The sequence below is a fragment of the Pseudophryne corroboree genome, chromosome 6 (genome assembly GCF_028390025.1).
Source record: "Pseudophryne corroboree isolate aPseCor3 chromosome 6, aPseCor3.hap2, whole genome shotgun sequence".
Taxonomy (NCBI): domain Eukaryota; kingdom Metazoa; phylum Chordata; class Amphibia; order Anura; family Myobatrachidae; genus Pseudophryne; species Pseudophryne corroboree.
Window position 1 is genome coordinate 189,943,344 of NC_086449.1, and position 24,017 is coordinate 189,967,360.

At 47.0% G+C, this 24,017-nt stretch overlaps 1 protein-coding gene and 1 long non-coding RNA gene across 4 annotated transcripts in view; one reads left to right on the top strand and one right to left on the bottom strand.

Moving 5' to 3' along the window:
* The window catches only part of ADAMTS7 (ADAM metallopeptidase with thrombospondin type 1 motif 7), a 212,429-nt gene that overhangs the window by 47,651 nt on the left and 140,761 nt on the right, over nucleotides 1–24,017 (bottom strand). For both annotated transcript variants that reach the window (XM_063925493.1, XM_063925494.1), the window contains exons 13-14: nucleotides 14,450–14,583; nucleotides 13,498–13,618 (exon numbers count right to left, since the gene is read on the bottom strand). In XM_063925493.1, coding sequence (XP_063781563.1) covers nucleotides 13,498–13,618; nucleotides 14,450–14,583 — 255 coding nt within the window. The remainder of the gene's footprint in view (nucleotides 1–13,497; nucleotides 13,619–14,449; nucleotides 14,584–24,017) is intronic.
* The window catches only part of LOC134931797 (uncharacterized), a 96,426-nt gene that overhangs the window by 36,160 nt on the left and 36,249 nt on the right, over nucleotides 1–24,017 (top strand). The window lies entirely within an intron of this gene.

The window sequence follows — 24,017 nt, forward strand, 5'->3', positions numbered from 1 at the left end:
GCTGGTGCCATCAGGTGATACTCATAAAGCAGTGTTTCTTCCTGTGTGAATAACCCACACCTCACTGTTCACTTTTACCGCCTTCAAACCTTCATCTATCAGTCAGCTTGCTGGACCTGAGTGGTGCGTGGAGAGAATCCTGCCACTCCACACCTACAATATCTGGTTTGAAAGATACAGTTGAAACATGATTTGAGCTGGAATCATTTAAGCTCCATTACACAGAAGGAAATCTTACCTGCTGCGTAACTAAGGACTCAATTTTTCCCAGACAACCAAAGTAAGCCTATATTCCAGTCTCTAATTCAGGCATTTCCAACCACTGACCTCAAGTCACACTAACAATCCAGGTTTTAAGGATATTCATACTTGAGCATAGGTGACTTAGCGCCTCAGTTATTTTGATTTAACCATCTGTGCACAAGCATGGATATCACTAAAAACTGCACTGTTAGGGGCATATTTGCTAAAGCTTCTGAAACTGAAAATTGGTGATGTTTCCCATAGCAACCGTTAAGATTCTGTCTATCATTTTCTAGGATGCAATATAGAAAGGATAGAATCTGATTGGTTGCTATGGGCAACATCACCAATTTTCATTTTTAGAAGCTTTAGTAAATTTACCTCTTAGAGTGCCTTGAGGTTGGTAATCTCCGCTGGTTGTATAACACAATGGTTCACAAATATGGTCCTCAAGGCACCCCAACAGTCCAGATTTTAAGGATATCATACTTAGGTACAAGTGATTTAATTAATACATCAGTCACTTTGATTATACGGGAGGCAGTCAATTGACCGCCGGACAGGATCCCGGTAGTCAATATACTGACGCCGGAATCCCAACACCACCTGAAATTGATTGGGCTGCTTTCCCCACTTGGGTGGTGGTCAACGTCACCACCCAAGGGGGAATAGGACCCGAAGCGTGGCGAGGGGACATGCTGCGCTCACCGCCGGGATCCCAGCTGTCAGGATCCCGGCATCGGTCTCCTGACCGCCGGGATCTCATACTGATCCCGATTATACCATCTGTGGCTGTGCACAAGCAGGGATATCCATAATAACTGGATTGTTGGGTGCCTTGAGGACCGCATTTGGGAACCACTGCTGTAATGAATGAGGGAGGCTTTGTTTATACAACTGTTGCATTAGGATATGGTTAATATCCTGATGGATGGGATCCGGCGCCGGAATCCCGCAACACAACGGGAGCCAGATGTCGGAATCCTGAAAGGGGACAGGACACCAACACCGGAATCCTGACCGCCAAGAAGGAATAGGTTTAGGCAACCCCCGGGAACTTAGGGTCAGGGTGTGTGCAGGGGACGGTTAGGTTTAGAGTGCGGGGAGGATGGATTAGGGTTAGGCAACACCATGAGGGGGTTTGGCTGCGGGGGGGAGAAGGTTAGGCTTAGGGTGCGGGGAGCGGGGGTTAGGTTTAGGCACCTATAAGGGAGGGTTAGGGTAGGGTAAGGGTGGGTTAGAACACTTACTATACCCTGTCAAGATTACGGCTGCCGGCAATGACTTGTTGGAGTTGGGGTCGCTGCCGGATTCCATGACTGAGGCTTTGATAATAGTGCTATTGAAACCGGATAAGAACCCAGAGCGGGTAGATTCATATAGACCTATCTCGCTACTTACAACTGACATCAAGGTGTTAGCAAAGATCCTGGCACTTAGACTCAACTCCGTTATTACCCAAATTATACACACAGATCAGACTGGTTTCGTGCCGGGGCGGTCCACTCTAACTAACCTTAGGCGCTTGTTCACGCACTTACAGGGCCCTCGCGGGGACGCCGACACTTCTGTGGTAGTGTCTCTCGACGCTGCTAAAGCTTTTGATTCAGTGGAGTGGGCGTTCTTGTGGGGGTCTATGGCCCGCTTCGGTATTGGACCACGCTTTATACGGTGGGTCAAGTTACTTTACTCCGCACCATCAGCCAGGGTCTCGATAAATGGATTCATTTCCTCTGCATTCCCTCTGGCTAGGGGTACAAGACAGGGCTGCCCGCTATCCCCTATCCTTATTGCTCTAGCAGTGGAGCCCTTGGCGTGCTTGCTGCGTTCTGACTTGCGGGTGGGGGGGTTCCGGGTGGGCCCCACCACGGACAAGATTGCTCTATACGCGGATGATATTCTGCTGTTTATATCAGACTACTGCAATACCATGCCGCACGTGTTGCGTATTATAGACACCTATGGCGGGTATTCTGGCTTGTCCATAAATTGGGATAAGTCCTGCATATTGCCCTTTCGGGGTACTTGTCCTGGGGCTCCGCCCGTGGCCCTACCTCTTCGCTGGGTGGACTCATTCAAGTACTTAGGAATCTGGGTCACAAATAATCCTTCTCAATACTTTTCCCTAAACATAAAACCTCACATGGATTATTTGCACTCCCGTATTGCGGTGTGGGGGACTCTACCCCTAACTATAACGGGTAGAATTAATTTAGTGAAAATGGTGGCCCTGCCTAAGTTGCTATATGCGCTACAGCACTCCCCTGTTTATCTCCCATTAAAAACCTTTAGGAGAATAGATAGTCTTCTGTCCTCCATCGTATGGTCTAAACGCCGGGTCAGAATAAAATTAGATACCCTCACGCGCCCACGTGACTCTGGGGGCCTGAGCCTCCCTAAATTCAGATTATATTACCTAGCGGCACAAATGGTACATATTAGTAAGTGGTTACATGATCCTGGTAGAGATGAATTGATCTCCCGAATTCTCTATATAACCGATCGGAACTGCACCCCATTACAACTACTGTTGAGTGACAATGTATCGCTACTTAACCTTCCAGTTGTCAAGCAAGCAATTATGGTATGGAGACAGACGCATAGATTGCTCCATGGAGAGGGTTGGGATCCGGAAACGCCTTTAGCCTATGCACATTCTTTTAACGAGCTTACATCGTTGCAGATGAGGGAGGTCTGGAGCAGCCGGGGAGTGCAGTCTCTTGGGCAATTGTATCATATGGGTGTATTTAAGTCTTTCCAACAATTGCAGGAGGATTATAATATTCCTACCTTCTATTTTTATCGATATCTACAACTCCGTCATGCTTGTCAAACTCAATTTGCAAACGCTCCCCTGATGCTCCGGGACACACCAGTAAGGGAACTATTTGTTAAGCTTCAAAATTGCACTATTTCCATATTTTATTCGGCTCTACTACGTGCCTATCATTGTGAGACCCTTCTTTCTCTTAAGTCTAAATGGGAAAGTGATCTGGGGCCCATATCTAATGATACCTGGGAGGATGCACTGGGTGCCTCTAGACTGGCGACCACAGCGGTCCGTTACCAACAGGTGCATCTGTTTGTTTTACATAGAGTCTATATTACTCCTGAGAGGTTAATGAGATTCGGAGGAAGAATGGATTCTAAATGCCCCAAATGTACTCTAGATGGAGGCACCATTTGGCACATGATTTGGTCCTGTAGGATAGTTAATACCTTCTGGCAGGATGTACTCAAGATTATGGTCTCCACTGGTATACCTGCGGATGTGCTGACCCCCCCTGTATGTGTGCTGGCGGTGGTGGATGAGGAGTTGCTGGATGCCCCCTCCGGGCGTTACGTTATCAACTTGTGTGCTCTTGCACAGGTTTCTATAGCCCGATCGTGGATGGCACCTGATGGCCCAGATATTGACTCATGGATTGCTTTAGTGAATACTACAGTGGCGCATGAAAGATTTGTCTATGTGTCCAGGAAAGCCATTACTAAATATTATGCGATATGGGATAGATGGTTGTCATCACCATATGTTAGGGGTGCCTGCATTACAATATCTGCGGATGCAAGTTTAGCCTCAACATAATCACCCCGAAGCTACCTGATGAGGCTGGGAAATTGTACTGCTTGCACAATATTGGTATTTACTATGTGGCTCACCCGAGACACCGCTTCCTCTATTTTGATATGGTTGTATTCAGCGGCTCTGGAGAGCTATACTTTTTTATATTTTTTGTGTATGTGTATGTATATGTATATATATATGTATGTAGGTGTATGTATGCGTATAGATATATATATGGGTGAAGTGGTGTGTCTGCCGGGTTAAATATCAGATGCCAATTGATTATGATTATAACTATATGTTTGTGTATGATACCCTATATGTTGCTTGATAATACTGTCGACAGCAATGCTTTAGGTTTAAGTTGTATTTTTGGTTTGTAACTTGAACAAAAAAGAAAAAATTTCAATAAAAATTGTTGAATTTAAAAAAAAAAAAAAAAAGATTACGGCTGCCGGGATGTCGCTGTCAGTCTCTGGAACATCGCCATACCGGCAGCCAGCATTTCATACCCAGCCAGTTACATTAGGGTAGGGAAAATAAAAACAGTCAGGTTGATTTGTATAAAAATAGATTTTTCGGCCTCAACGGTTTCATCCTTGTCTATGTCATTTCCGTTTACATGGCACCCCTCTCACATTAAATACTTAGGGGTTTTGATCCCTTCTACTCTAAACACAACAGTTACTATTAATCATATCCCTCTTCTTCGTAAACTACGGCAAGAGATGACGCAAGGGCACACTCAGAGGTTTTCTTGAACTGGGCGTATGAATATAATAAAAATGAATATACTCCCTAGATTGCGGTATCTTTTTCAAACTATCGCGTTGAGACTCCCACCTCAGTTTTTATCTGAAGCCCACCAGGTGATAAGTCACTTTGTTTGGGGCGGTCAGAAGCCACAATTCAAGCATAGTTATTTCTTTAGACGTAAATCTCAGGGTGACCAACAGTTGCCTATGATCTCATCATACTATCAAGCCATGGTGTTGCATAGGATTTTAGACGGGTGGTCTTCAGTATGCCGAATGTCGGGATACCGACACCCGGTATACCGACAGCTATTCTCCCTCGTGGGGGTCCACGATCCCCCTGGAGGGAGAATAAAATAGCATGGCCGCAGCGTAGCGCGCCACCGTGCCTGCAGCGTGGCGAGCGCAGCGAGCCCGCAAGGGGCTCCTTTGCGCTCGCCACACTGTCGGTATGCCGGCGGTCGGTATGCCGGCGGTCGGGCTCCCGGCGCCGGTATGCTGGTCGCCGGGAGCCCGGCAGGCGGCATACCATACTACACCCTTATAGACTGGTCCCGTCCAGGCTCTGGCAGAGAACAATGGGTTGACTTAGAGGCCTCATCCACGAACCTTAACTTATGTGCAGTACCTTGGTCAATCAAATTTAGACGCTCGCTGCATCCGACAATAGGACCCACCTTGGCTTTATGGAAGATGCTTCGCTATAGACAGGAAATTTCTTCGAGCAAAACCTCACTTCTACCGATTTTTGACAACTTGATGTTTCCCCCAGGAATCTCTAGTGGTATAGCTTCCAGGTGGGGAAGGGCAGGAGTGATGAGGGTGAACCATTTGATTGTAAATGGCAAACGTAAATCTTTCTTAGAGATTTGTGACAATGAGAATATCCTTACAAAGAACTACTGGTTTTATATTCAGTTGCGCCATTTCATTTCCTCACAGAGAGGGGTAACTGAATTCTACAAAGATCTTACACCCTTTGAGTCCATGTGCAACCAATTGAGACCACCACACATGTAATATCGGGTGTTTACAAGAATATTATACATGGTTATTTCCCGGGGAATCCCTTTTTCTGTGATGCATGGGATAAGGATTTAATACACCGGGGAATTAGGATTAACTGGGATAAGAACTGTGAAGTTATGTCGCATTGCTCTACCAGTCTGGAAATTGTAGAAACACAGTATAAACTGTTGACAAGATGGTATAGATGCCTTTATTTCTACATAAATTCTACCCCTCTGTTTCCCCTTCCTGTTGGTGCTGTGGTAGAGGTAGAGGCATATCTGGTGGGACGGCCCCTCCATCGTCCCTTTTTGGAATAAAATCATTGAGCCGTCGACTAAAATTGTAGGATTCCCGTGCCAATTGGCCCAGACTTCTGCCTGCTTTCCCACTCTAATATTCCTGCTGCAAAATATAAAAAGTCTCTACTTAAGCATCTAAAGTTAAACAATGCGGCAAGAGCTACTGTCCCAGTACACTTGCGCTCTGTAGTACTGCTGACAATGTGGGAATAGTTCCAGCATATCGATTTGTATATGCCTATGGACAATATTTTCTATGCAGCCCTAGAGAAATATTCAGATTATACAGCTACCTGGTTTAATTGGTTGGAATTTAAGACTACCGAAACCTATGTTGCTCTTGTGCCCCATACTTTAATGTAGGACCTTACTACCCAGACACTTCATTGAGCTGTTTATCAAGTAGTACCCGAGTTCTCCCCCACCCTGCCTGCCCCTTCACTTCTTCCCCTTGTCTCCCCTTCTTTTTCTTGTTATTTGTTAGATACATTATTTTGTTACTGTATTTGATCTTTTTTTTTACGGTGGACAGTTGTCCTTTTGCTTATTATTATAATTCCAGTTGTACTGCTGATATGTTTTGTTATTGTTCTACGATAATTTTGAAAATTGATGTTTTTTTCTGTTCTGTGTGGAGATTGTTATTATTTCCATTTATGAAAAATGAAAAATAAAGAATTCATTAAAAAAAAAATATATATTTATTTATTTTTCTTTAAACCAGAGTTTCCCAAGCTCCGCCATTACAGTCTAGGTTTTAAAGGATATCCATGCTTGAGCACAGGTGACTTAATTAGTACCTTGGTAAATTTTAGTTAACCATCTGCACTTGAGCATGGATACAATAGTAATAGAAAAGACAAGACTTCTGCACATATATACAATTGTCTTATTATTCATATGATTCCATATTCTTGTTACTGCAAATATGGTTCTATCGGAGGTGCTACCTAATGACAACTAGTATAAATTCAAAAGGTAAGGGAGAAAAATGTCTTAAGGTAGAGCACATTAAATTAAAACCTCAATTGTAATAAATCCATATAAAATGTCCAAATTTGGACAAAGAAACAGCTAAATATAAAACAAACATACAAGGGCGTTTTAAGAGTGGAGATGGCCAGTGTGCCGGCTCTGAGCGGGCCCCCTCCAGACTGGCAGCACAATAGACTCTTTGTGCCAGAGACTCTGTGCATACATGGGTCTCTGGGAGCATCTCTATTGCGCATTTTATGCGTGCCTGGTGTGCTGTGCAGACCCCCTGGACCCAGGGGCATGTGTGCACCGCACACCCTGCACCCATTACAGATACGCCAATTAAGACATATAAACACAAGCATTGTGATAGAACGTGAATAAAGAAAATAAGATTTTACTCACCGGTAAATCTATTTCTCGTAGTCCGTAGTGGATGCTGGGAACTCCGTAAGGACCATGGGGAATAGCGGGCTCCGAAGGAGGCTGGGCACTCTAGAAAGATTTATGACTACCTGGTGTGCACTGGCTCCTCCCACTATGACCCTCCTCCAAGCCTCAGTTAGGACACTGTGCCCGGACGACCTGACATAATAAGGAAGGATTTTGAATCCCGGGTAAGACTCATACCAGCCACACCAATCACACCGTATAACTCGTGATACTATACCCAGTTAACAGTATGAATATAACTGAGCCTCTCAACAGATGGCTCAACAATAACCCTTTAGTTAGGCAATAACTATATACAAGTATTGCAGACAATCCGCACTTGGGATGGGCGCCCAGCATCCACTACGGACTACGAGAAATAGATTTACCGGTGAGTAAAATCTTATTTTCTCTGACGTCCTAGTGGATGCTGGGAACTCCGTAAGGACCATGGGGATTATACTAAAGCTCCCAAACGGGCGGGAGAGTGCGGATGACTCTGCAGCACCGAATGAGAGAACTCCAGGTCCTCCTCAGCCAGGGTATCAATTTTGTAGAATTTTGCAAACGTGTTTGCCCCTGACCAAGTAACAGCTCGGCAAAGTTGTAAAGCCGAGACCCCTCGGGCAGCCGCCCAAGATGAGCCCACCTTCCCTGTGGAATGGGCTTTCACTGATTTAAGATGCGGCAGTCCAGCCGCAGAATGCGCCTGCTGAATCGTGTCACAGATCCAGCGAGCGATAGTCTGCTTAGAAGCAGGAGCACCCAGCCTGTTGGGTGCATACAGGATAAATAGCGAGTCAATTTTCCTGACTCTAGCCGTCCTGGAAACATAATTTTTCAAGGCCCTGACTACGTCCAGTAACTTGGAATCCTCCAAGTCCCTAGTAGCCGCAGGCACCACAATAGGTTGGTTCAAGTGAAAAGCTGATACCACCTTAGGGAGAAACTGGGGACGAGTCCTCAATTCTGCCCTATCCATATGGAAAATCAGATAAGGACTTTTATATAACAAAGCCGCCAATTCTGATACACGCCTGGCCGAAACCAAGGCCAATAACATGACCACTTGCAACGTGAGATATTTTAGATCCACGGTTTTTAGTGGTTCAAACCAATGTGATTTTAAGAAACTCAACACCACGTTGAGATCCCAAGGTGCCACTGGAGGCACAACCGGGGGCTGAATATGCAGCACTCCTTTTACAATGTCTGAACTTCAGGTACTGAAGCTAATGCTTTCTGGAAGAAAATCGACAGAGCCGAGATCTGTATCTTAATGGAGCCTAATTTTAGGCCCATAGACACTCCTGCTTGTAGGAAATGCAGAAATCGACCTAGTTGAAATTCCTCTGTTGGGGCCTTTTTTGGCCTCACACCAAGCAATATTTCCGCCATATGCGGTGATAATGTTTTGCAGTTACATCTTTCCTGGCTTGAATCAGCGTAGGAATGACTTCCTCCGGAATGCCCTTTTCCTTTAGGATCCGGCGTTCAACCGCCATGCCATCAAAACGTAGCCGCGGTAAGTCTTGGAACAGACAGGGCCCCTGCTGCAGCAGGTCCTGTCTGAGCGGCAGAGGCCATGGGTCCTCTGATATATTTTCTTGAAGTTCTGGGTACCAGGCTCTTCTTGGCCAATCCGGAACCACAAGTATCGTTCTTACTCCTCGCCTTATTATTATTCTCAGTACCTTTGGTATGAGAGGCAGAGTGGGGAACACATAAAACGACTGGTACACCCACGGTGTTACCAGAGCGTCCACAGCTATCGCCTGAAGGTCCCTTGACCTGGCGCAATATCTTTTATAGCTTTTTGTTGAGGCGGGACGCCTTCATGTCCACCTGTGGCCTTTCCCAATGGTGTACAATCCTTTGGAAGACTTCTGGATGAAGTCCCCACACTCTCGGGTGGAAGTCGTGTCTGCTGAGAAGATCTTCTTCCCAGTTGTCCACTCCGGGAATGAACACTGCTGACAGTGCTAACACATGATTTTCCGCCCATCGGAGAATCCTTGTGGCTTCTGCCATCGCCATCCTGCTTCTTGTGCCGCCCTGTTGGTTTACATGGGCGACTGCCGTGATGTTGCCTGATTGGATCAGGACCGGCTGGTTTTGAAGCAGAGGCCTTGCCTGACTCAGGGCATTGTAAATGGCCCTCTGTTCCAGAATATTTATGTAGGGAAGTCACCTGACTTGACCAAAGTCCCTGGAAGTTTCTTCCCTGTGTGACTGCCCCCCAGCCTCAAAGGCTGGCATCCATGGTCACTAGGACCTAGTCCTGTATGTCGAACCTGCGGCCCTCTTGAAGATGGGCACTCTGCAGTCACTACAGTAGAGATACCCTGGTCCTTGGAGACAGGGTTATCAGCCTAATGCATCTGAAGATGCGACCCGGACCACTTGCCTAACAGGTCCCCCTGAAAAGTTCTTGCATGGAACCTGCCGAATGGGATTGCTTCGTAGGAAGCTAACATTTTTCCCAGGACTCGCGTGCAATGATGCACCGATAACTGTTTTGGCTTCAGGAGGTCTCTGACTAGAGATGACAGCTCCTTGGCTTTCTCCACCGGGAGAAACACTTATTTCTGGTCTGTGTCCAGAACCATCCTCAGGAACAGTAGACGTGTCGTAGGAACCAGCTGTGACTCTGGACTGTTTAGAATCCAACCGTGCTGTTGTAGCACTTTCCAAAATAGTGCTACCCCGACTAGCAACTGCTCCTTGGACCTCGCCCTTATAAGGAGATTGTCCAAGTATGGGATAATTAAAACTCCCCTTTTTCGAAGGAGTATCATCATTCCGGCCATTACCTTGGTAACACCCTCGGTGCCATGTACAGTCCAAACGGCAGAGTCTGGACTTGGTAATGGTAATCCTGTACCACAAATCTGAGGTACTCCTGACGAGGATAGTAAATAGGGACATGCAGGTAAGCATCCTTGATGTCCCGGGATACCATGTAATCCCCCTCGTCCAGGCTTGCAATAACCGCCCTGAGCGATTCCATCTTGAACTTGAATTTTTTATGCATGTGTTCAAGGATTTTAAATATAAAGAAGGGTCACACCGAACCATGCGGTTTCGGTACCCCAAACCGTGTGGAATAGTAACCCCGTCCTTGTTGAAGTAGGGGCACCTTAAGTATTACCTGCTGGGAATACAGCTTATTAATTGCCTCTAGCACAGCCTCCCTGCCTGAGGGAGTTGTCGGCAAGGCATATTTGAGGAAAACGGCGGGGGGAAGACATCTCGAATTCCAGCTTGTACCCCTGAAATACTACTTGAATGAAACAGGGATCCACCTGTGAGCGAGCCCACTGATCGCTGAAATTTTTGAGACGGCCCCCCACCGTACCTGGCTACACCTGTGGAGCCCCCGCGTCATGCTGTGGACTCAGAGGAAGCGAGAGAAGAATTATGATTCTGGGAACAGGCTGACTGGTGCAGCTTTTTCCCTCTTCCCTTGTCTTTGTACAGAAAGGAAGCGCCTTTGACCCGCTTGCTTTTCTGAAGCCGAAAGGACTGTACCTGATAATACAGTGCTTTCTTAGTCTGTGAGGAAAACTGAGGTAAAAATATTTCTTCCCAGCTGTTGCTGCGGATACGAGGTCCCAGAGACCATCCCCAAATAATTCCTCACCCTTATAAGGCAGAATCTCTATGCGCCTTTTAAGGTCAGCATCACCTGTCCAGTGACAGGTCTCTAATACCCTCCTGACAGAATGGACATTACATTCATTTTGGATGCCAGCCGGCAAAATATCCCTCTGTGCATCCCTCATATATAAGACGACGTCTTTAATATGTTCTCATGTTAGCAAACTAGTATGTTTGACAGGGTCACCGACCACGCTGCAGCAGCACGCTCTGCAGGTTCAAGTCTAGTACCTGAGTGTGTAAATACAGACTTCAGGATAGCCTCCTGCTTTTTATCAACAGGTACCTTCAAAGTGGCCGTTCCTAAAACGGCAGTGCCACCTATTTTGACAACCGTGTGAGCGCCTTATCCACCCTAGGGGATATCTCCCAGCGTAACTTATCCTCTGGCGGGAAAAGGTACGCCATCAGTAACTTTTTAGAAATTACCAGTTTCTTATCAGGGGGAACCCACGCTTTTCACACACTTCATTCATTCATCTGATGGGGGAACAAAACACTGCCTGCTTTTTCTCCCCAAACATAAAAACCCCATTTTTAGAGGTTAATGTCAGAAATGTGTAACACATTTTTATTTTATTTTTTTAATTGCCGGGATCAAGTCACGGATGTTCCTAGTGGATTGTGTATATGTCTCAACCTTGTCGACACTGGAGTCAGACTCCGTGTCGACATCTGTGTCTGCCATCTGAATGAGCGGGCGTTTTTGAGCCCCTGATGGCCTTTGAGACGCCTGGGCAGGCCACGGGCTGAGAAGCCGGCTGTCCCACAGCTGTTACGTCATCCACCCTTTTATGTAAGGAGTTGACACTGTCGGTTAATACCTTTTACCTAACCATCCACTCTGGTGTCGGCCCCACAGGGGGCGACATCACATTTATCGGCATCTGCTCCGTCACTATATAAGCCTCCTCCTCAAACATGTCGACACAGCTATACCGACACACCGCACACACACAGGGAATGCTCTGACTGAGGACAGGACCCACAAAGCCCTTTGGGGAGACAGAGAGAGAGTATGCCAGCACACACCAGAGCGCTATATAATGAGGGGATTAACACTATAACTGAGTGAATTTTCCCCCATAGCTGCTTGTATATACAATATTGCGCCTAAATTTAGTGCCCCCCCCTCTCTTTTTTACCCTTTGAGACTGAAAACTACAGGGGAGAGCCTGGGGAGCTTTCTTCCAGTTGCACTGTGAAGAGAAAATGGCGCCAGTGTGTCTGAGGGAGATAGCTCCGCCCCTTTTCCGCTGCCTATTCTCCCGCTTTTTTCTGGATTCTGGCAGGGGTATTTACCACATATATAGCCTCTGGGGCTATATATTGTGGTATTTTTGCCAGCCAAGGTGTTTTTATTGCTGCTCAGGGCGCCCCCCCCCATGCGCCCTGCACCCTCAGTGACCGGAGTGTGAAGTGTGTATGAGGAGCAATGGCGCACAGCTGCAGTGCTGTGCGCTACCTTGGTGAAGACTGATGTCTTCTGCCGCCGTTTTTCCGGACCTCTTCTTGCTTCTGGCTCTGTAAGGGGGACGGCGGCGCGGCTCCGGGACCGAACACCAAGGACTGGGCCTGCGGTCGATCCCTCTGGAGCTAATGGTGTCCAGTAGCCTAAGAAGCCCAATCCGGCTGCAAGCAGGCGAGTTCGCTTCTTCTCCCCTTAGTCCCTCGCTGCAGTGAGCCTGTTGCCAGCAGGTCTCACTGAAAATAAAAAACCTAAATCTATACTTTCTTTCTAAGGGCTCAGGAGAGCCCCTAGTGTGCATCCAACCTCGGCCGGGCACAAGATCTAACTGAGGCTTGGAGGAGGGTCATAGTGGGAGGAGCCAGTGCACACCAGGTAGTCATAAATCTTTCTAGAGTGCCCAGCCTCCTTCGGAGCCCGCTATTCCCCATGGTCCTTACGGAGTTCCCAGCATCCACTAGGACGTCAGAGAAAGAAAAGTGCAAGTGTGTCCTGCTGAGTCATAATTTCTGTATCAGCAGTAAATTGTTCAGAAAGTGTGTGTGTGTGTGTGTGTGTGTGTGTGTGTGTGTGTGTGTGTGTGTGTGTGTGTGTGTGTGTGTGTTACTCATGCGAATGCTCCTAGATTAGAGCACATAGCTGGTAACATAATACTATATATATATATTGGTCATACAATAATACATGTGCACTATATTAATGACCTGCAGTCACCCTTATCACTCGGCTTATTATTCACATGCAGCTTATGTTACACACACAGACTTTATGAACAATTTAGTTTTGATATAGAAATTAAGACACAGCGAGAAACACTTTTCTTTCTTTATTCACATTCCCTCACAATTCTTGTGTATATGTTTGTTTTATATTTAACTGTTTTTTTTGTCCAAATTTTTATGTTTTATAGAAATTTTTCTAAGTAAAATTTTAATTTAATGCGTGCCACCTCAAGACAACATCTTTCTCCCTTACCTCCAGCATGAATATCCTTAAAACCTTATTGTAATGGCAGAGTTTTTGAAAACTATCCTTTCGCAGTGTCAATCTGTCATTATTTCTGCCCATACAGTATACACAGGAACTCACCGAGCCCATCACTGTCCTCAAATGTTTTGTGCACGGTGTGACATGAAGAAGAGTTGCCAAGACACACGCCACAGCGATCTTCCTCCGCGTTAGAGTCAATTTCATAGTCACAGCCAATGTTCTGTATTGAAAGATTCAAAACCTTCATAGGGTCATCTGAAATAGATGTGTAACCCCGCCTACCCATGTAACCCCGCCTACCATTTAATCCCACCTACCCATGTAACCCCACCTACCCATGTAACCCTGCCCACACTTGTAACCCCACCCACCCACGTAACACCGCCTACCCATGTAACCCCGCCCACCCACATAACACTACACTTCTGCTTGTGGTTATGGTGCAACTATGTATATATTTGACTAATAAATCTAAGTTGTAAGTACAATAGTTGTCTATATCTAACAAATAAAAATACATAACCACTACCATTTTAAATATTGGAAAAGTTAATGGGTGATTTCCTTATACAAACAAGATACGTTTAAGGAAATATACACTGAAATCTATAGTACACAGAAATAAACCCGCTATATCCCAGACTAGTTATGGTTATTTAGCAACCTTGTAACGCATAAGGATATATATACAATAATAATTGGATAAATATGTAATGTATGTCTATAATTTATGTAATTATTGTTAATACAGAGCTTCTCATACGTGGTCCTCAAGGCACCCCAATGGTCCAGGTTTTACGTTTATCCATGGCTCAGCACAGAAGGTTAAATCAAATTCACTGTGGTACTAATTATGTCACCTGTGGCCAAGCATGGATATACTTAAAACCTGGACCTTTGGGGTGCCTTGAGGACCGCATTTGAGAACCTCTGTGTTAATATCTGACTGTATTATTATTTAATATTCAGGATACTATTACAATGATATAAAGAGAGGTTAGATGTGTAAATACTGTACAAACTGAATAGGATATTACATCCATCATCATACCTTACAAATGCCATTAATGCACATATCCCGGCTGCTGTTCCCCTCGTAGCATGGTGTTCCATCAATCACTGCATCCAGTAGCTTCTCAGCAAAGTACTCTGTACCCGACTTGCAGTGGAGCTCACATGGGTTAACTGGCCAAAACCAGGAAGGGAGAGTAAATCTCAGCACAGGACAGTGGCTCATGGGAGTCAAAGCAGCCTGAATGTACTGTGGTTGGGAAGCCCTGGAAGATACATTAACTCTGTACAAGAAGAGTCCAGCTCTAGACTGAGCCGTCTTAACTCAGGGGTACTAAGGGTGGGCAGAGAGAGAGAGATTGCAGGGTTAACTATTCATGACAGGAGGTGCAGGATACATTTTATATAATATCAAAATGAGCATATTTTGTTGTTAAACACAGGAACTTTGTCATTACATAGCTCTTATCTCTTATTATATATAACATTTACAGTCTAGTATATCAGTCTTCAGTTCTCCAACAGCTCTGTTTATGATGCAGCATACTTCACTATATACAGTGCATCCGGAAAGTATTCACAGCGCTTCACTTTTTCCACATTTTGTTATGTTACAGCCTTATTCCAAACTGGAATAAATTCATTTTTTCCCTCAAAATTCTACACACAATACCCCATAATGAGAACGCAAAAAGTTTTTTTGAGATTCTAGCAAATTTATTAAAAATAAAAAAAAACTAAGAAATCACATGTACATAAGTGTTCACAGCCTTTGCCATGAAGCTCAAAATTTAGCTCAGGTGCATTTTGTTTCCACTGATCATCCTTGAGATGTTCCTACAGCTTAATTGGAGTCCACCTGTGGTAAATTCAGTTGATTGGACATGATTTGGAAAGGCACACAGCTGTTTATATAAGGTCCCACACTTGACAGTGCATGTCTGAGCACAAACCAAGCATGAAGTCAAAATAATTGTCTGTAGACCTCTGAGACAGGATTGTCTCCAGGGACAAATCTGGGGAAGGGTACGGAAAAATATCTTCTGCTTTGAAGGTCCCAATGAGTACAGTGGCCTCCATCATCCGTAAATGGAAGAAGTTCGTAACCACCAGGACTCTTCCTAGAGCTGGCAGCCGTCTACACTGAGCGATCGGGGGAGATGGGCTCTAGTCAGGGAGGTGACCAAGAAACCAATGATCACTCTGTCAGAGCTACAGCATTTATCTGTGGAGAGAGGAGAACCTCACAGAAGGACAACTGTCTCTGCAACAATCCACCAATCAGGCCTGTATGGTAGAGTGGCCAGACGAAAGACACTCCTTTGTAAAAACCACATGGCAGCCTGCCTAGAGTTTGCCAAAATGCACCTGAAGAACTCTCAGACCATGAGAAACAAAATTCTCTAGTCTAATGATACAAAGTTGAACTCTTTGGTGTGAATGTTTGGAGGAAACCAGGCACCGATCATCACCAGGCCAATACCATCCCTACAATGAAGCATGGTGGTGGCAGCATCATGTTGTGGGGATGTTTTTCAGCGGCAGGAACTGGGAGACTAGTCAGGATAGAGCGAAAGATGAATTGGCAATGTACAAAGACATCCTGGATGAAAACCTGCTCCAGAGCGCTCTTAACCTCAGACTGGGGCGACGGGTCATCTTTCAGCAGTACAACGACCCTAAGCGCATAGCCAATATATCAAAGGAGTGACTTCAGGACAACTCTGTGAATGTCCTTGAGTGGCCCAGCCAGAGCCCAGACTTGAATCCAATTGAACATCTCTGGAGAGATCTGAAAATGGCTGTGCACTGACGCTTCCCATCCAACCTGATGAAGCTAGAGAGGTGCTGCAAAGAGGAATGGGCGAAACTGCCCAAAGATGGGTGTGCCAAGCCTGTGGCATCATATTCAAAAAGACTTGAGGCTGTAATTGCTGCCAAATGTGCATCAACAAAGTAATTGAGCAAAGGCTGTGAATACTTATATACATGTGATTTCTTAGTTTTTTATTTAAAAATAAAAATTGCAAAAATCTCAAAAACAAACTTTTTCACATTGTTATTATGGGGTATTGTGTGTAGAATTTTGAGGGAAAAATTAATTTATTACAGTTTGGAATAAGGCTGTAACATAGCAAAATGTGGAAAAAGTGAAGCGTTGTGAATACTTTCCGAATGTACTGTATACATAGATGTATGGTGGTGTGACTCGCCATCGTGGCATTACCTGTGAGGCCACATCCTCTAATAATGGGCATGCGCCTGCGGCGCAATCGGCTGTCCCTCTTCCCCAGAGAGGACAACCAAACTCTCATTAGAATTTACAGATGTACATAAGACATAATGCTCCAACCAAATACACTGATTTGATGTTTCGTAACACTCCTATTGGTATTCCTGTAGAATCAGCATAATCAACAAATGTACGTTTGTTCACTCTGGTTATTTGGTTAGATAGTCACAAGTAATACACAGTACACTCATAGAGGGTAATTCATATATCCACAACCACATTATATAAAGAATCAAGATGTATCACAAAGTTTAAGATGATAAAGCTTAAAATGTAAAACAAAATGTGCAATCTTTGTAAATGTGTCAGAGCCAGTAGATGTATTATTATATTTATATGGCGCCACAGCGCAGTAGGAGTGGGACTTACACAATACTTGTTTATTTGGTGATTCATCACGCCCTAGGGGCACTCTTCACACTGTGACAAGGGGCTACACCCCCTTGGGGCGTGCAATATTTTTATTATATGGAGTATTACCTCCAATCATAATGTTGTGAGTGGTTAAAATAAGAATTTACTCACCGGTAATTCTATTTCTCGTAGTCCGTAGTGGATGCTGGGAACTCCGAAAGGACCATGGGGAATAGCGGGCTCCGAAGGAGGCTGGGCACTCTAGAAAGATTTAGGACTACCTGGTGTGCACTGGCTCCTCCCACTATGACCCTCCTACAAGCCTCAGTTAGGACACTGTGCCCGGACGAGCGTACACAATAAGGAAGGATTTTGAATCCCGGGTAAGACTCATACCAGCCACACCAATCACACCGTACAACTCGTGATATGAATCCCAGTTAACAGTATGAAACAACTGAGCCTCTCAACAGATGGCTCAACAATAACCCGATTTAGTTAACAATAACTATGTACAAGTATTGCAGATAAACCGCACTTGGGATGGGCGCCCAGCATCCACTACGGACTACGAGAAATAGAATTACCGGTGAGTAAATTCTTATTTTCTCTAACGTCCTAGTGGATGCTGGGAACTCCGAAAGGACCATGGGGATTATACCAAAGCTCCCAAACGGGCGGGAGAGTGCGGATGACTCTGCAGCACCGAATGAGAGAATTCCAGGTCCTCCTCAGCCAGGGTATCAAATTTGTAGAATTTTGCAAACGTGTTTGCCCCTGACCAAGTAGCTGCTCGGCAAAGTTGTAAAGCCGAGACCCCTCGGGCAGCCGCCCAAGATGAGCCCACCTTCCTAGTGGAATGGGCATTTACAGATTTTGGCTGTGGCAGGCCTGCCACAGAATGAGCAAGCTGAATTGTACTACAAATCCAGCGAGCAATAGTCTGCTTAGAAGCAGGAGCACCCAGCTTGTTGTGTGCATACAGGATAAACAGCGAGTCAGATTTTCTGACTCCAGCCGTCCTGGAAACATATATTTTCAGGGCCCTGACAACGTCTAGCAACTTGGAGTCCTCCAAGTCCCTAGTAGCCGCAGGCACCACAATAGGCTGGTTCAGGTGAAACGCTGACACCACCTTTGGGAGAAATTGGGGACGAGTCCTCAATTCTGCCCTATCCATATGGAAAATCAGATAAGGGCTTTTACATGATAAAGCCGCCAATTCTGACACACGCCTGGCTGAAGCCAAAGCCAATAACATGACCACTTTCCACGTGAGATATTTCAGATCCACGGTTTTTAGTGGCTCAAACCAATGTGATTTTAAGAAACTCAACATCACGTTGAGATCCCAAGGTGCCACAGGAGGCACAAATGGGGGCTGAATATGCAGCACTCCTTTCACAAATGTCTGAACTTCAGGTACTGAAGCTAGTTCTTTTTGAAAGAAAATCGACAGAGCCGAGATCTGTACTTTAATGGAGCCTAGTTTTAGGCCCATATTAACTCCTGCTTGCAGGAAATGCAGAAATCGACCCAGTTGAAATTCCTCTGTTGGGGCCTTTTCGGCCTCACACCATGCAACATACTTCCGCCATATGCGGTGATAATGATTTGCTGTAACCTCTTTTCTAGCTTTAATAAGCGTAGGAATGACTTCCTCCGGAATGCCCTTTTCCTTCAGGATCTGGCGTTCAACCGCCATGCCGTCAAACGCAGCCGCGGTAAGTCTTGGAACAGACAGGGCCCCTGCTGTAGCAGGTCTTGTCTGAGCGGCAGAGACCACGGGTCCTCTGAGATCATCTCTTGAAGTTCCGGGTACCACGCTCTTCTTGGCCAATCCGGAACCACGAGAATTGTGTTTACACCTCGCTTTCTTATTATTCTCAATACCTTTGGTATGAGAGGTAGAGGAGGGAACACATAAACTGACTGGTACACCCACGGTGTCACTAGAGCGTCCACAGCTATCGCCTGAGGGTCTCTTGACCTGGCGCAATACCTCTCTAGTTTTTTGTTTAGGCGGGACGCCATCATGTCCACCTGTGGACGACCCCACTGATTTACAATCATTTGGAAGACTTCTGGATGAAGTCCCCACTCTCCCGGGTGGAGGTCGTGCCTGCTGAGAAAGTCTGCTTCCCAGTTGTCCACTCCCGGGATGAACACTGCTAACAGTGCTAGTACATGATTTTCCGCCCATCGGAGAATCCTTGTGGCTTCTGCCATTGCCATCCTGCTTCTTGTGCCGCCCTGTCGATTCACATGGGCGACTGCCGTGATGTTGTCTGACTGGATCAGCACCGGCTGGTGTAGGAGCAGGGATTTTGCTTGACTTAGGGCATTGTAAATGGCCCTTAGTTCCAGAATATTTATGTGAAGGGAAGTCTCCTGACTTGACCATAGTCCTTGGAAGTTTCTTCCCTTTGTGACTGCCCCCCAGCCTCGTAGGCTGGCATCCGTGGTCACCAGGACCCAGTCCTGTATGCCGAATCTGCGGCCCTCCAAAAGATGAGCACTCTGCAGCCACCACAGAAGAGACACCCTGGTTCTTGGGGACAGGGTTATCAAGCGATGCATCTGAAGATGCGATCCGGACCACTTGTCCAACAGGTCCCACTGAAAAATCCTGGCATGGAACCTGACGAATGGAATTGCTTCGTAAGAAGCTACCATCTTTCCCAGGACCCGCGTGCAGTGATGCACCGATACCTGTTTTGGTTTTAGGAGGTCTCTGACTAGAGAAGACAACTCCCTGGCTTTCTCCTCCGGGAGAAACACTTTTTTCTGGACTGTGTCCAGAATCATTCCCAGGAACATTAGACGTGTCGTCGGGACCAGCTGTGACTTTGGGATATTCAGAATCCAGCCGTGCTGGCGCAGCACTTCCTGAGATAGTGCTACTCCCACTAACAACTGTTCCTTGGATCGTGCCTTTATTAGGAGATCGTCCAAGTATGGGATAATTAAAACTCCCTTTTTTCGAAGGAGTATCATCATTTCCGCCATAACCTTGGTAAATACCCTCGGTGCCGTGGAGAGTCCAAACGGCAGCGTCTGGAATTGGTAATGGCAATCCTGTACCACAAATCTGAGGTACTCCTGGTGAGGATGGTAAATGGGGACATGCAGGTAAGCATCCTTGATGTCCAGGGATACCATGTAATCCCCCTCCTCCAGGCTTGCAATAACCGCCCTGAGCGATTCCATCTTGAACTTGAATTTTTTTATGTATGTGTTCAAGGATTTCAAATTTAAAATGGGTCTCACCGAACCGTCCGGTTTCGGCACCACAAATAGTGTGGAATAGTAACCCCGGCCTTGTTGAAGTAGGGGTACCTTGATTATGACCTGCTGGGAATACAGCTTGTGAATCGCTGCTAGCACCGCCTCCCTGTCTGAGGGAGCAATCGGCAAGGCAGATTTTAGGAACCGGTGGGGTGGAGCCGCCTCGAATTCCAGCTTGTACCCCTGAGATACTATTTGAAGGATCCAGGGATCCACCTGTGAGCGAGCCCCTGATCGCTGAATTTCATGAGGCGGGCCCCCACCGTACCTGGCTCCGCCTGTGGAGCCCCACCGTCATGCGGCGGACTTGGAAGAGGAAGCGGGGAAAGACTTTTGCTCCTGGGAACCTGCTGTTTGTTGCAGCCTTTTTCCCCTACCTCTGCCTCTAGAGAGAAAAGACCCTCCTTTTCCCCGCTTGTTTTTCTGGGTCCGAAAGGACTGAACCTGATAAAATGGCGCCTTCTTAGGCTGTGAGGGGACATGGGGTAAAAATGTTGACTTCCCAGACGTTGCTGTGGAAACTAGGTCGGAGAGACCATCCCCAAATAATTCCTCCCCCTTATAAGGCAAAACTTCTATGTGCCTTTTGGAATCTGCATCTCCAGTCCACTGGCGAGTCCATAAGCATCTCCTAGCAGAGATGGACAATGCACTTATTTTAGATGCCAGCCGGCAGACTTCCCTCTGTGCATCTCTCATATATAAGACTGAGTCTTTGATATGGTCAATTGTTAGCAGAATCGAGTCTCTGTCTAGTGTGTCAATATTTTCTGACAGTTTATCCGACCACGCAGCGGCAGCACTGCACATCCATGCTGACGCAATAGCTGGTCTAAGTATAATGCCTGAGTGTGTATATACAGACTTCAGGATCGCCTCCTGCTTTCTATCAGCAGGTTCCTTAAGGGCGGCCGTATCCTGAGACGGTAGTGCCACCTTTTTAGACAAACGTGTGAGCGCTTTATCCACTCTAGGAGGTGTTTCCCAACGTAACCTATCCTCTGGCGGGAAAGGGAACGCCATTAGTACCTTCTTAGGAATTACCAATTTCTTATCAGGGGAAGCCCACGCTTCTTCACACACTTCATTTAATTCATCTGACGGGGGAGAAACTACAGGTAGTTTTTTCTCCCCAAACATAATACCCTTTTTTGTGGTACCAGGATGTAAATCAGAGATATTTAACACCTCTTTCATTGCCTCAATCATGCAGTGAATGGCCTTCATGGGCATTAAATTTGACTCCTCGTCGTCGACACTGGTGTCAGTATCCGTGTCGACATCTACTTGTGCCATCTGAGATAGCGGGCGTTTCAGAGCCCCTGATGACTTTTGAGACACCTGGACAGGCACGAGCTGAGAACTCGGCTGTCCCGCAGTCGGCATGTCGTCAAATTTCTTATGTAATGAGTCTATATGTGCACTCATTTCTTTCCATAAGCACATCCACTCAGGTGTCTGCCCCCCAGGGGGTGACATCCCTTCTAAAGGCATCTGCTCCGCCTCCACCTCATTATCCTCATCAAACATGTCGACACAGCCGTACCGACACACTCCACACACACAGGGAATGCTCAATATAGAGGACAGGACCCACAAAAGCCCTTTGGGGGGACAGAGTGAGAGTATGCCAGCACACACCAGAGCGCTATATAAGGCAGGGACTAACTGAGTTATGTCCCTTATAGCTGCTTTTTAATATAAACTATATACTGCGCCAAATTAAATGCCCCCCCTCTCTCTTTTTTACCCTTTTCTGTAGAGTAGTCTGCAGGGGAGAGCCAGGGAGCTTCCTTCCAGCGGAACTGTGAGGGAAAAATGGCGCCCAGTGTGCTGAGGGAGATAGCTCCGCCCCTTTTCCGTGGCCTATTCTCCCGCTTTTTTCTGGATTCTGGCAGGGGTATTTACCTCATATATAGCCCCTGGGGCTATATATTGAGGTATTTTTGCCAGCCAAGGTGTTTTTATTGCTGCCTCAGGGCGCCCCCCCCCCAGCACCCTGCACCCTCAGTGACCGGAGTGTGAAGTGTGAGAGGAGCAATGGCGCACAGCTGCAGTGCTGTGCGCTACCTTGGTGAAGACTGATGTCTTCATGCCGCCGATTTTCCGGACCATCTTCTTGCTTCTGGCTCTGTAAGGGGGACGGCGGCGCGACTCCGGGACCGAACATCAAGGCTGGGCCTGCGGTCGATCCCTCTGGAGCTAATGGTGTCCAGTAGCCTAAGAAGCCCAATCCGGCTGCAAGCAGGCGAGTTCGCTTCTTCTCCCCTTAGTCCCTCGCTGCAGTGAGCCTGTTGCCAGCAGGCCTCACTGAAAATAATAAACCTAAGACTATCTTTCTTCTAAGAGCTCAGGAGAGCCCCTAGTGTGCATCCAACCTCGGCCGGGCACAAAATCTAACTGAGGCTTGGAGGAGGGTCATAGTGGGAGGAGCCAGTGCACACCAGGTAGTCCTAAATCTTTCTAGAGTGCCCAGCCTCCTTCGGAGCCCGCTATTCCCCATGGTCCTTTCGGAGTTCCCAGCATCCACTAGGACATAAGAGAAATATTGAACGGACAAAGGACGTGTGATGGTTAACGGACGTAGCGCCTACCGACGGCGTGATTAGCGCATGCAGGGCAGGATTACTAGGTGCTGTCGTTGGGGGAGTGGCGGAGACGCGGATGGGGGAGGGGTCCAGGGGTGCTGCGGGTGAGGGAGGGGCGGGTGCGGGAGTGCCGCGGGTGGGGGAGGGAGTCCTGAGCCACCGCGGGTGTGTGAGGGGCGGTTGCGGGGGTGCCACGGATGGGGGAGGAGCGGGTGCAAGGGTGCCACGAGTGGGGGAGGGGGTCTGGAGCCAGGCACTGGTGCAACATGGGTTAACGCTGCAAATCCACCTTTCTCCACGTCCCAAAGGTAGACTGGCTAAATGGTCGCAGGGAATAATAATCCTTCTGGAATCAAGGCTGGGATTGTGGCCGAGAATGGACCTTTTTTAAAGGGTAGGGGGTCATTACCCCAACGCACCCAACCCCATTAACCTCCCGTGTCCCCGAATTATAGCATTTAGGGGGGAGAATGTGACATTTTGAAATACACTAAAAAACAGGGTGAGGACGGATGTGCAGTGATGGGGAAGAAGCTGGTCAGGGGCACCCCGGATGTGCCGCCTGGGCGGTTGTTGTACACGAGCACAGGGCATGGGGGATTATTGTTCCTTCTGGCATGGAGGGGACCCTGAGCATGGAAGACGTCCCCCCTTAGGGCACAGGGCTGTGGGTGTCCTCCAGGGCTGAGAGATTGGGTTGATCTCAGTAATGCAGAATGTGAAATGAATGAAGGGGATGAGGGAATGGGGGGTGCATTCAGGGCCTAAGGAGGGGGGCACGATGCAGGAGGAGGACACCCTACCTTCCATCATGGTGGCACAATCTCAGCCCTCCATCTCCCAGGAGGCGAACGGCCGCGGTTCTCACACACAGGATGAAGGAGGAGGATGCTGAGACCGAGGCTGTGCTGAGGGAGAGTCACCCAGGAGCTGCCGCCGCCACTGCTGCTGCTGCCAGGAGCCGGCCAATCCCCTCTCTCCCCTGTGTCACGTGATGCGGCCCCCTCACACACAGAGCTGCACCGTGTACAGTACACACATACACCATGCTGCTGCTGGTGACACACAGCAGGTGCCCCCTCCCA